Source organism: Camelus bactrianus, chromosome X (genome assembly GCF_048773025.1).
Source record: "Camelus bactrianus isolate YW-2024 breed Bactrian camel chromosome X, ASM4877302v1, whole genome shotgun sequence".
Classification (NCBI taxonomy): Eukaryota; Metazoa; Chordata; class Mammalia; order Artiodactyla; family Camelidae; genus Camelus; species Camelus bactrianus.
Genome location: NC_133575.1, coordinates 107012963 through 107026549, shown reverse-complemented (window position 1 = coordinate 107026549; position 13587 = coordinate 107012963). Strand labels below are relative to the sequence as shown.

The window sequence follows — 13587 nt, the reverse complement described above, 5'->3', positions numbered from 1 at the left end:
GACATCATCTGGTTGTTCTGGTGACCCTGCCAACCCAGCAGGTCCAGGAATGGGAATCAGTATCTTATTCCCCTCCTTAAAAACCTGCTTCTCTTGTGTTCCCATGTCGGTGAGGATTGTACCATTCATCCAGTTACTCAAGCCAGAAATCTGGAAATTGATTGTCCTAGTCTGTCGTTTCTCATCAGACACATCCAATCACCATGCCTTGCGGATTGTAAATCCTAAATTCTATCCTCATCACTGCTGTTGTTGCTCCAGCTCAGAAACTCATCATCCCTGGCTGGGATTACTGTTCCAGCCTTCTAGCTCATCTCTTTGCTTCCACTCTTGTCCCATCCAGTCATTTCCCAAAGCCAAAGTGATCTATCTCAATGATCGTGTTGCTCTGCTGCTTAAATACTCTTAAGAGTCTCCCCTTGCCTCCAGGGAAAAAACCCAAAGTCTTTCCTGATCTGTCTTCTACCCATCTTTCTAGTACCATCTCCCATTGCTACCCCCCCGCCCCCTGCCCCACCCCAGCAGCATTTGCCTCTAGCTTTCCCAACTGAGGCCTCAACATGGGGCAGACTCAGGTGCAAATTCAGACTTCACCAGCTGGGTCAAGTTACACTTAAACTCTGAGCCTCACTTTCTTTATCTGTAAAAGAGGATAGCCTAACTACTTCACAGGATTATCATGAAAGAGGAACTGTGGTAATGTTGGCAAAATACTTCCTTTATAGTAAGCGTTTCCTACATGGTGGTCTGTTATTAATATCAGGCTTACTGTCCCACCCTGCACTAATTTTGCACAGTGCCCTCCTTGCCTTTTGCATTCTTTGATTTAGCAATTATTTCTTGACCATCTGCATGTGCCAGTATTCTAAGAAGCCGGGAAACACTGGCGCACCAGAACAACATTCTGAGCCGATTTAATTCCTCCTTATGCTTCGAGACGTTTTTTTGACACTCCTAGGTCTAGGATGCTCTGTGCTGTCACTTCCTGCTGTGTATTATTCTAATTCCTTTGTTTCGTTTATCACCTTATCGTGCTATAGAGTATATGATACTAATGGGCTCTACTATTAGGCTATCATTTTCTTGCAAGCTGGGGAGGGACTATATTTTATTAATTTGTGGACACTGAACGGTAACAGTGTCTGATAATCGTTCACTCAAATACATGGAATAGACACACAGAAGATATTCAGTGAATGTTGCTTGGATGAAATAAAAATATGAGTGTATAAAGGAGTTTTCTTTCCTTGTTTCCTCCAAGTATACAGTATCTCAACTCCTTCTGGCTTTTAGGGCTTTTCTAGAAACCTGCCTCGTAGGTCTCTTTTACAGGGATGAAATGCAATTTGAGTACAAATAACTCAGTTTAAAAAGAAGCTTCAGAGTCGAATTCTTTGTAATTTGGCATTTAGTTTAGTGTGAGAAAATTCCACACCACGAGCATGACAAGGATCTGACCTGATGACCTTACATTAGTTTTATTTCTATTTTCATGGTTTTAGATTTTATCAATCTCCATTTTAAAGTTGTATCCCTTTAGTGGCTTTTATGACTTCAAACTCTGTTTAATCATGTATTTTCTGCTGTGTGCTCAGTTGAGTGCATGTTCTGACAACTTTTTCTTTCTTTCCTTGTACAGGCTTCCTTCCCTGGGAACTTGCACTTGGTTTTGGTTCTTCGTCCTACCAGTTTTCTGCAACGAACTTTCACAGATATTGGATTTCGATTTAGTCAGGAAGATTTCATGCTCAAACTACCGGTAAGCGTCTATTATGTAGATGTTTTGTCCCTTCCTCGTGAAGGCTGTGTACCACGCTGCTGATGTTTTACATGTGGTCACAAAGCATTTAAAAGAAAAAAAGTTGAATTTGTCTTCCAAAAATGTAAATTTGAAATGCCGAAAAGTCTTCTGCTGCTACTGTTAAAATAAAGGAGTAGATTAGTCAATTTCTAACAAAGCAGTTCCTTTTGAAAAAGATGTATGTCATCACATATGTTATATATGTGTATGTGTGTATGTGTGTGTGTGTATAAAATCAGAACATTTTATTTTTAGGCAAAAAAGGAGTGTGTGTTTTATGTATTTGAACTCCCACGAACTTACATCCTGGGCTAGTTCAGAGTACCATGTGTTTTTTTAAAAGATATTTTTATACATTTTTAGGGTTAGGAAGAGAGTGCTCATAAATTTCAATACTTTTGCAAAAGATCAGTCCCTCCTGATAAATTCTAACTTGCTGCAGAAAGCCCTTTTACTGTTATGGGCTTAACGTTCTTTCAGAAGGTTGACCATGAACAGTGCAAACTTTGAGATCAGGGAGAATGAGGTGTTTGGGTTTCCATGGAGATTGCTTTTGCTTTGCAGACAAATGTTTTGTAACTGGAAATTGTTACTCCCTGAAGGAAAGTAGCGTATACCTGTGGGTGTCGGGGGGGATGTGTGGGAGACAATTCTTAGAATCCTTTATAAAAGATGACTTTGTGGTAATGAATGCTGAAGTTCATTGTGCAGGTGGATGGAGGGATGCCACGAAGGACAGTTAACAGTATCTTTCTTGCTTATTTACATAGGTGGTTATGCTGAGCTCAGTTAGTGATTTGCTGACATACATTGATGACAAGCAGTTAACCCCCGAGTTAGGCGGCACCTTGCAGTACTGCCACAGTGAATGGATCATCTTCAGAAATGTACGTTTCGTCTGCCCTTACCGGAGAGCCTGTAGTTCGTGGTAGCTCTTAAACCTAGTTGGAGAATTTCTTTCCTCTTTGGGAAAACCAGATTTCTGGGGTTCCGAGTCTTCAAAAACATATATAATTCAACGTCCCGATTTTCTCCCATAGGAAATGTCTAGAAGTGATGAAGAGTCACTGAGGATGGCACTTGAATGAGAGGCCTAGGGAATAAGGAGATCATTGTCTGCCCACCTCCTCCCGTGGCCATGTAGTAACTGGAAGAAGCAAAGGGTTTGGGTTCCAAGCCCAGCGCTGCTGATTTGTAGCTGTGTAACTTTGCGCAACTTACAAACCCTCTCTCAGCCGCAGGTTTTCCTATTATAAAACGAGGATAATAATACTTTACCTCATAAGGATTTTAGGAAGATCAAATGAGATTACAAACGTGAAGTGTTTGGCACTGTGCCTGGTGTATGGCTCGCCCTCAGAAAATGCAAATAATCTTCTTAATCTCATCATCCCAGTGATTCTCCTGAGGCAGTTGGATTTGTAGCAAAGATTCCTTCTGTTCTAGAAACATATGAACAAGCCAGGTCCCTGTGACTCATCACTGTGAATTTGTCTTAGAAGCATCTTTGCTCCAAATCCCAGAGATATGGGAACCCTTCTGAAGGAAATAATGATATTTAATTAAATCAGAATTCTGTTTTCCTCATCCTTCTTCATTCAGCAGTCCTGTTCATTTGTATGAAAGTGTATTGTCAAAATAATCAGTATCGAGCCTTTAATAACCTGTAAAGCTATAAATAAAAGAGCGGATACCTTGAGTTGCGTGGTAAACAAAGGGTTTATGTGGTCTCTACATGTTGTCCTTCTTTCTCTGAGTCCTCGGTTTTGGAAACAAAATAAACCACGCAACTTTACGTGACATTTTAGGGCAACAGAGCCTTTGGAGCCACAATTTCAAATTTTCTGCAGTAGCTGAAATGAAATGTTGTGACTCATTGTTCCTCCGTCACTGTAGTCCATCGCCTTGTTTGGAATGCTAATACTTGCTGAAGAATGATAATAAATATAAAGTAGCTTTGATGTTCTCATGTCTCTTCAGAAGTAAAGTTACTATAAAGCAATTTAACAATTTAGAGTTTACTAGAATAAGGAAAACACTGATTTTCAAGAGCATAAAACAAATTATTCAGTACATGGCATCTTTTTTTTGGTTCCTAATTTTTTAGTTTTTAATCTGTATTTTTTTCCTGCTGCAGAACAATACACACTCATTATTGTAAGTCTGTAAAACATACAAATAAAGCAACTCACTATCCCACCATTTAAAGCAACTGCTGATAAGTTTCACATTGTTTCCCTAGTGTCATTTATAATTGCGTTTTGTCTTTTACTTTGTTGAGAAAATACTGGATGTACAATTATATAACTTTTTTTGCTTAGTGTTATAACACGAGTTGTCCCTTGGCATCTTTAAGAAATTGTTTTCATTGGTATTCAAGAAATAAGTGCAGAAGTTTAGATAAAAGACATTCAAGAAGACTCTTCACCTCACTTTAGTTTCTGAGAGGCTTGAATGCAAAGTTAGGATTGATTGTCAAGGGCAGTGCCAACTTTCCTCAGCAGAGGACAGTTCATAGTACATGTTTGCTGTCATACCTAAATAAATACCACTATGGATCTAGGTTTTAAAATTTATTTATTTTTTTTACTGAAGTCTAGTCAGTTTACAATGTTGTGTCAATTGCTGGTGTACAGCATAATGTTTCCAATTACTGATCTAGGGTTTGAAGTGCTGGCAGAGTTTCCATAGAATTAAAAGAATCATGGGCTCTTTGCAGGCTATAGAAAATTTTGCCCTCACAGTGAAAGACATGGCTCAGATGTTACAGTCCTTTGGAACTGAACTGGCTGAGACAGAACTACCAGATGATATTCCTTCAATAGAAGAAATTCTGGCAATTCGTTCTGAAAGGTACCACCTGTTAAAGGTATGTCTGATAGAGGGGACAAACCAAATTGTCCATGGGCTTTTTCTGTAGACATGCTCACTGTGTCCATTTCACAGATTGCTGGGGAGGGAGACAAAAGCTCTATTTATATATGATATTTATTTATTTATTTTAATGAAGATACTGGGGATCGAACCCAGGACCTCGTGCATGCTAAGCATACACTCTACCACTGAGCTACACCCCAACCTGTGCATATTTCTATATTCTAAAGCCCACTATTAAAAAACAAGAATACTTTACAAAAGGACAATGTCCTGGATATGCGGAATCGAAGTGTCCCTTTTTTGCATTTGCAGAGAAATTGTGCATTCTCTGGAGAAGTTGTTCATTTGTAAATAGAATAGTTTGTAAACGCTCCGAATAAGAAATCCACCGTCATTTTTGTTACCGTGCATTCTTTATCTTAGGGAAAGGCCCTCTCATTTGGAAAGCTAGAGTGAGAAGCAAGAGGCAGACAGGTGTTCTGTTTTAACATCCAGCACAGGGACAGTGTGAAATGGAGAAGGAGGACTTCATGAGGAGTCTTGTCCCAGAGCTGCTGTGTACTAGCATTGTGACCAAGCCAAACATTGCTAAATTCATCACAAGCTTGCTTTTCTGCAGAGCACTAGTTCTTGTTGGCGAGTTGAGTTTGCTCTCCTCCCCTGTTGTCTGGAGTGTTGTGTTTTGAAGGCTTCTGAGTCACATTTCAGACAATCACCAAGTACTTTTAGATGCACTTTCCCTCTAAAGTTTAAGAATGATCTGAACAAGCACCAGGCGTCCCTGTATAACTCACGTCCTTCATGTGATAACAGGCACGCTGGGGGCACTGACGACAGGTACAAGCTCTACGTGGAGGTGACATTTTGAAATTGAGAAGAGAAACTGAAATTTTGAATCATAATCTAAAAGCAAAACTCTATTCAAGGGAAAAAAACTCTGTCCCTCACAAACTGTCTGATTGGGTAATTTGCTTACCCTCTCAGAGTCTCTTTCCTTAGATGTTCGATGGGGTTGATGATGAGGATGATGCCGATGATGGTGGCGATGATGATGATGATGATGGTGGTGGTGGTGATGCATACCTTGTAGGGCTGTCATGAGGATGGCATGAAACACGTACGTGATGTATGTAAAACCATGTGTGGCACATACTCGGCACTTCATAAATCCTAGCTCTTTATGTTTACATTCTTCTTTCATATTGGTGGTGGTATCATGGAACCCAGAAAAATCCATGTCCATCCAAATTTTTGCTTAAAGTTTCAGAGAGCCCTTAGATCTCCTGAAGGAAGTCGTAGATCACTCTTAGATGCGTGAAAGATCAACCCTCTAAGGTTAAGACCTTCTGAATAGAAGCACATGCTTCATGGAGAATTAGTCAATTCAAGTGTGAAGTAACATAATTCTTTTGGCAGGCAGTAATTGGTGACAATTAAGGATTAGTAGGAAAGACATCTAACTATATCTGAATGTGCATTAAATATTACCTATAACTGTATGCTGTAGTGTAGTTCTCTATATTATTATGGTACTACTGCTTTACTGGAACACATTAAAAACATTGGCAGAATAGAATAGAATGAATTAGAATGTTCTTTTTAAATTGAGATATAGTTGACTTACAATATTAGGTGAGTTTCAGGCGTACAATGTAGTGGTTCACTATTTTTAAAGGTTATGCTCCATTTATAGTTATTATAAAATATTGACTATATTCCCTGTGCTGGATAATATATCCTTATAGCTTATTTTATACCTAGTAGTTTGTACCTCCGAATCCCCTTGCCCCTGCCCCCTTCCCTCTCCCCACTGGTAACCACAAGTTTGTTCTCTATCTGTGAGTCTGTTTCTCTTTTATATTCAGAAGTTTGTTTTAGTTTTTAGAGTCCACATATAAGTGATATCATGCACTATTTGTCTTCCTCTGTCTAACTTATTTCACTTAGCATAGTGCCCTCCAAGTCATCCATATTTCTGCAAATGGCACTTCATTGTTTTTTAATGGCTGAGTAGTATTCCATTGTGTATGTATACTACATCTTCTCTATCCATTCATCTGTCGATGGACACTTAGGTTGCTTCCATATTAAATTAGAATTGAGAGAAGGATGCTACAAACGGAGCATGGGGTACTTTTACTTGTAAAGATCTTATAAAAATAGTGATCGCAATGTCCATCTCAATAGGCAGAGGCTTCTTGGAGATCCTCACAGCTTTTGGATTCTGTGGTACTGAGGTATTCCTTGATTTTTTCAGTTATGAAAGCAAAGGCCATTCTAGAACTGCTGTTTCTATTCTGCATGCTGTTGGTGCATGCTTGCTTCTCCCCAGGTCATTCAGAACAAGTCACCAACAGGCTGACACCTCCTATTGTGCCTTTGTACAGAATGATATTACAGCTGTAACCAAAGAAGGAAAAATTCTGCTAACAAATCTGGAAGTGCCTGACACTGGAGATGCTGTCAGTTCAAGACTTGAACATCATCAGCAAATTAGTGGTGACTGGCAAACGATTAATAAGTGAGTAGTACTCTTTTTGATTAGGAGTTACTTATTTTATACTTTTGAAAGGGAATAATACATTTTTGCTGTAATCTGTTACGTGTGAAAGTATTCCTGGACCTCTGGGAATCTGAGAACTCCTTCCTGAGTTGTCTCACAGAGATTAGTTTGCTTGTAGAGGAAGGTCAGTGGACACTAATGGTTGCTGCCTGGACCACATGTCATGGGCTATGACTTGCTCGTAATTCTTAATGTCCAGACCAGTTTATCTATATACTTGCGACACAGATTGTTTTTTCAAAGGAATTCTATGACTTTTCTTTGTTAAGATTGCTGACTCAAGTACATGACATGGAAATAGCTTTTGATGGATTTTGGGAAAAACACCAACTAAAAATGGAGCAGTATCTGCAACTCTGGAAGTTTGAGCAAGATTTTCAAGAGGTCAGTTCAAACATTCCTTGCTACGGTTTTTTTTTTCATTATGCTGGAGGTTCTTCCTCCTTGATTATCAGAAACACAGTCTCACAAGAGACTATCTACACTGATGTTTCTTATTCAATTTTATTTTAGGTATAAAATACTTCTGGACTATGGGATGACTTTCCAAGGAAATAACACCAACTTCCTTCATGATTTTTTAAACACCATATCCCTATGCTAACCATATTTAATACACTATAACCAAACATTTTTTTTCTGACCTAGCAATTTATTTCTATGGAAAGCCTGATGGATGAAACTAAACCATGTTTAATTACACATTATTTAAAAGGCTACAAGTTTATTCTAGTTCCATCCTTCTGGAAAATCCATCCTGTATGGTCAAGAGACATGGATTTATTTTCTTCTTTTCTTTTGTAGTCAGCGTCCAAGCTCCTCACAGTCTCTTGTAGAATTTTCCCAGGGATCCAAGGAAAACTCACCTCCTCACCCTTGTGCGTGTGGTCAGCTGGTTTCTTTCCACGCGTGGCTTACTTGCTTGGCGTTGCATTTGTTCTCGCGGAATTAGTCCGGGGAGGGGCGCAGCATTCGGACGCTTACTACCAGCCTTTTCCCTCCAGGGATTCAGACAGATTTTGAAGTGCCATTCTCTCCATGACACCTTTCTTAGCAGAAGAATAGGTCAGATTGCTCTTGGTCCTTCCAGATACTTGTGTCTGTCCCTCCTCCCCAACCAAACACATGCAAAAACAGCACTTTTCTTGAACAAATCCATGGTGCCTCTACTTATACGTTACTTTGCCTCCATGTGACATTCTTGTCCTGTGGTTATACTCTGTTTCTTGAAGTCATTGTTGCCTCTGACCAGTATTGTTGTCGTTTGTCTTGAATGGTAATCTCACTGACACGATCCGTATCTCATAGGGACATGCAGATAGGTTCTGCATATTTAGAAATGGCAACTAAAAAAAGCTAATTTGGAAATTCAGACTCACAAAAAAATTTGAATATTCTCAAGCTTGAGATATTCTTAAACATACAGAATAGGAATATTTTCTTGTATAATCACAGTACAGTGATCAAATTTTATACATTTAACAGTCATGCAATACTTTTATATTATCTGCCATCAGCATTCCAATTTTGTCAATTGCCTTAATCATGTCCATTATATCATTTTCTCCTCCAGTACAGGATCCAGTCTAGAGGGTTGGGTACTGTATTAAGTTGTCATGTCTCTTTAGTCTCCTTTAATCTCTAACATTTCCATAGCCTTTGTCTTTTATGACACTGGTGTTTTGGAAAAAAACAGTCATTTTTTGAAACAAACTGCTCATCATTTTGAGTTTGTCTGATGTTGTCTCATGATTAGATTAATCTTGCATGACCAGCAGGAACACTAGGTAAGTGATGTGTCCTTCTGAGGGCATCACATCTGCAGGTAGATGAGGTCCACCTGCCGCTCATTGTTGGTAGGGGTTTTGATCACCCTGTCAGCGTGCTGTTGAATTTCTCCACTGTATAGTTACTTTTCTTTCCCTCCTTGTGCAACTGGTATGGAATCTGTGGAGAGAAAATTTAAAGCCATGCAAATATCTTGCTTCCCATCAAAAATTCTCCATAAGTTTAGCATCACTTGATGATTCCTATGTCAAGCAATCTTCACTATGATGGTTGTGAAATGCTGATTTTTCCATGCAAAGATGTCTTGTAGTTGTAACTGTTTCAGGCCCACCAATAGGAACGAGAGCATAAATCATTTTGAAGAAGGTAGAAAAATGTCTATCGAGAATGCTATTTGGTATTTATCTATTTATTGGGTTCATGGCTTCCTAGTTTTTAATTCATTACCGTTCTTAACTGTTTTGGCATTTCAAATTGGCTACTGTGTCCTTGTGACATGTCCAGACGTTTTAATCACTTCTTTACTTTCTTGTGTAAAGAGCTGTTCCAAGCTCATCTTATTCCTACTCTGTCTTAGCCCTGGAAGCAGCCATTTTCCTGAGAAGCCCCAGTTTCTTTTTCTGGAAATTGATGTTAAAAGACCAAGATCTGGGTGCTAGGTGTGTTCCTAGCTGCTAAAGAGTCTTTGTTTCTAGAACCATTCACCACAGAGCTAGGAATATATATGCATGTATATGCACATATATATACTTCCATACGTATCCACATGTACATAGCAACATTGTACAAATCATCAGTACATACTGATGTCTGCTGGGTTAAATTTTAACAGATTATATTGATTTCTATGAATAAAATAACTGAAAACATTTTCCACATGTGCAGTTTTTCCATATTGATGTTCTTAATTAATAGCATTTACTACAAAACTTGATTATTAAGGGGAAATGCCTAATAATTTGTATACTTTTAAGACTTTTTCCCCCTATTTTTAGCTCGTGAGTGAAGTTGAACTTCTCTTAAATCAACAAGCAGAGTTGGCAGACGTAACAGGGAATATAGCTCAAGTGAAACAAAAAATTAAAAAGTTGGAAAGCTTAGATGAAAATTCTCAGGTAAGATTGCATTTTATATGTTCTCTCTGTGGAGTATAATAGTTACATTTTGATGGTTTTTAGTAGTATAAACTCTTCTTATGATTAATCTCTCATAGCAACAATCTGTATAATTGGTTCAATAATGTTGGTCTGTCTATATTCTGTTTTTGTTTTTTCTTTTACAAAAAATGTAAAGTTTTTTTTAATTATGTATATTCAAGTCAATAAATTTTTTAAGGATTTCACATGTTCTGATTCCTTCCACTGCCCATCACCTTAGTTCCTCCAATGTTTGAGTTGTAATCTTCAGGATAGCCCTTTCAAAAAGAGTTTTTGCTCAGTCAACTGTTGTCATGTCAGTCAGTACATAATTCTTTTAGTTGGGCTTCTTTGATCTCCAGTAGAACATGGACACACTTCAAAAACTCCTCACCTGTCATCTTTGGGGTCCAATTTCCTCAAGGATATATTCTGTTTCTGTTCAGCGTGGGCCTGAGGTGACCCAGCAAATATGTCACATAGTTGTAACTGTTTCAGGTCCACCAAGAGCAGAAATCATTTTGAAGAAGCTAGAAAAATGTCTATCAAGAATGTTATTTGATATTTGGAAATGATGCAAACATACAAGAACATAATTCCTTAAATAACCGTCATTTGATATATGCATAGATCCATACAGGTAGATCTACTTACTCTTACTAGCTGTGTGATCTTGGGTAAATTAAGTTTTCTAAGCTTCAGTGTCCTCATCTATAAATTAAGGATGTAGTGACCTACTTTGCAGAGTGATTGTAGGATTTATTTAGATGCTGTAGATAAAACACCTAGCACAGTACTTGAGTATATGGATATATAGTAAGTACTCACAAGGAGGGGGGCAGTCAGTAGTTGATAGGGTGGAAACCAGGCTGCTGACATCCCTTTTGACAAGGGAACGCAGTGATGGTCACTTCAGGTGTGTAAAGCTGTCAGGTAGATGCCAACTGGATCTAACGAGGTTTCCAAGGTGGAGATGATGTGAAATCCCTTAGCTTTCCCTTGGCTGGCGTGTACCTCTATGCAGTTCTGTTCTAAATCTCCACATACCAGGAGAAGCAAATCTCATCCACATTCTGGGCGGGCTGGTTCGTTTTCTATTTCTGTTACCAGAAGCACCTGAGCTTCTGATAACGTCACCGCCGTAGCTGATTCCTATAACTGTGGGCTTTTTTGCAGCCTGCAGAAGTATGCCACCAAACCATGTTTTTGATAATATCTCTCTCTGGCTCAACCAAGTTGCTGCCCAGTTACTTGCTCTTCCCCGCTCCATTTGGACAGAGATCATGTGGTTATTGTTTCCCTTCTTTCTTCACATCAGGATCTGTTGGCAAAGACCCGGTTCGTGATATTACACGGACACAGACTTGCAGCAAGTCACCACTATGCCCTGGATTTGATCTGCCAGAGGTGCAATGAGCTACGTTACCTTTCCGATATTTTGGTGAATGAGATCAAAGCCAAACGGATACAGCTCAGCAGGACCTTCAAAATGCATAAACTCCTACAGCAGGTAGTGTCATGGGACATGGCGCATTTCTGAAAAAGATCCATTTTTTTCCCTGAGTTATAGGATGAGGGTCTGGTATATAGCTTTGGAATCAAGTTTGTAAGACATCTGAAGGCCTGAGTTTGACTATGTTTATTGACTCCTTCTACTTGGGAGTATCCACAGCAGGTCCAGGATTGTAAGAATTTCAGCCTCTGTTTGACTGTTGAGATGGTGGTTGTGATGGCTTCCTCCCTATTTTGGGTACACTTCTGAAGCCTCCGCTCTGGTGATAGTTTGCAATCAGAACACTTTTAGAAGCCCTGGGGGCGTTTTGCTAAAGTCTAGACACTCATTCCACGTTTCATAGTTACAGCAATAAAAAAATTAAACAGTGATTGGAAACTATTCCTCCATGGCTGATGGGTCTGACCCCTTTGATGATTGGGCAGTGAAGAGAGGCTCTGATTGTGGCAGTGGAATATAAAATAGGGGTATCACTTATAGGCACTGGATCTGAACATGAACATTTTCATCTTTACATCGCCTTCTCTGGCAAGGAAACTTTTATCTGTCCTCGGCAATCATTACGCGTTTATATTACACTTGACATTTTGCTAGGAGTTTCTATTTCAGTTATTGATTTGGGGAAACTAGGATGCAGCTCAAGTGCTAGTGTGGAGAGAAGGGTCAGACTCCTGCTGCAGAATGAATTCCTTGTTATGAAATAAGCGCAGCACTTTCCAGCCTTGGCCGTGCGTCAGACATACCTGTAGAGTGCTGTAGAAATAAAAATGCCTGGCTTACACCCAGAGCTACTGAATCAGCATTTCTGGGGGTTGAACCCAGATACCTTTATTTTTTAACAGCTCTAAATACAACTCTGATTCACAGAAGTGAGGCTTGATAAACACTCTCCCCAGGGACAAACATATTTCTTTCTTCATTCATTGTGTGTGTGTGTGTGTGTGTGTGTGTGTTTGTGCGATTTGCTCACTAGGCTCGCCAGTGCTGTGATGAAGGAGAGTGCCTTCTCGCTAATCAAGAAATAGAAAAGTTTCAGTCTAAAGAAGATGCTCAGAAAGCCCTCCAAGACATTGAAAATTTTCTTGAAATGGCTGTACCCTTTATAAATTATGATCCTGAAACCCTACAATATGAATTTGACGTAATTTTATCTCCTGAACTCAAGGTAAGAGGCATTTTTTTGGGCGAGTAAATGCATTTTTAAAAACTATAATTGCGGTAGTGTTAAAAAGAGCTTTACTCTTTCACAGGTAACTTTACACCACATTGCAATTATACTGCAGTTCTCTTAAGGATTAGGGGTTATATTAAAGCCACAGTTAAGCATCAAAGAATCCAAAGACTTACGTTTGCTTTATAATGAAGAGTAATTTCCTTTTGGAGCTCTGACTGCATTATTTTTGAATCCTTTTCACATACTAGGACCTCTCACATACATTTTCTTGCACATTCCTTGGAGAAAGACCCAAAGCTGTCTTTGAATATTGGGCCCATATCAGGAGCACTCTGCCCTTTCCTTTGTGCTGCACTGACCACCAGCAGCTGCTCTGTGGACACAGAGCTGGCTTCCTACCCAGTTTGAGGATGAAGGGATGAAGGATCTGGATCTTCTTGGGGAAGGGGGAGCAGCAGAAGCTGGTGTTAGTGAGGAAGATTGAGGTTAGTTCAGCTCCACCCCATTGCAGCTGCCATGAAACACTCTTTCCACATTGTAGATAAGAGCATTTGTGTTGCTATTTGCTGCTAAAATGTCTAATGACTTGTAAGTTTGGAGCAGTATCTAAACCCATGCTTAGCTGCAGATCTTAGGGGAATGCCCCAGAAAAATCAGAAACATAGCTGTGGCAACACTAAACATGCCTTCTTTTCCAGCCATTAACCATTCCAGCCAATGAAAGGTGAATCATTT

The 13587-nt window shown here is 39.3% G+C and overlaps 1 protein-coding gene across 6 annotated transcripts in view; it reads left to right on the top strand.

The window, feature by feature from the left end:
• Positions 1-13587, top strand: part of MCF2 (MCF.2 cell line derived transforming sequence) — a 98938-nt gene that overhangs the window by 46718 nt on the left and 38633 nt on the right. For all 6 annotated transcript variants that reach the window (XM_074359691.1, XM_074359688.1, XM_074359690.1 and 3 more), the window contains exons 5-12: positions 1640-1759; positions 2572-2688; positions 4521-4670; positions 7066-7199; positions 7511-7625; positions 10025-10144; positions 11484-11675; positions 12652-12843. In XM_074359691.1, coding sequence (XP_074215792.1) covers positions 1640-1759; positions 2572-2688; positions 4521-4670; positions 7066-7199; positions 7511-7625; positions 10025-10144; positions 11484-11675; positions 12652-12843 — 1140 coding nt within the window. The remainder of the gene's footprint in view (positions 1-1639; positions 1760-2571; positions 2689-4520; positions 4671-7065; positions 7200-7510; positions 7626-10024; positions 10145-11483; positions 11676-12651; positions 12844-13587) is intronic.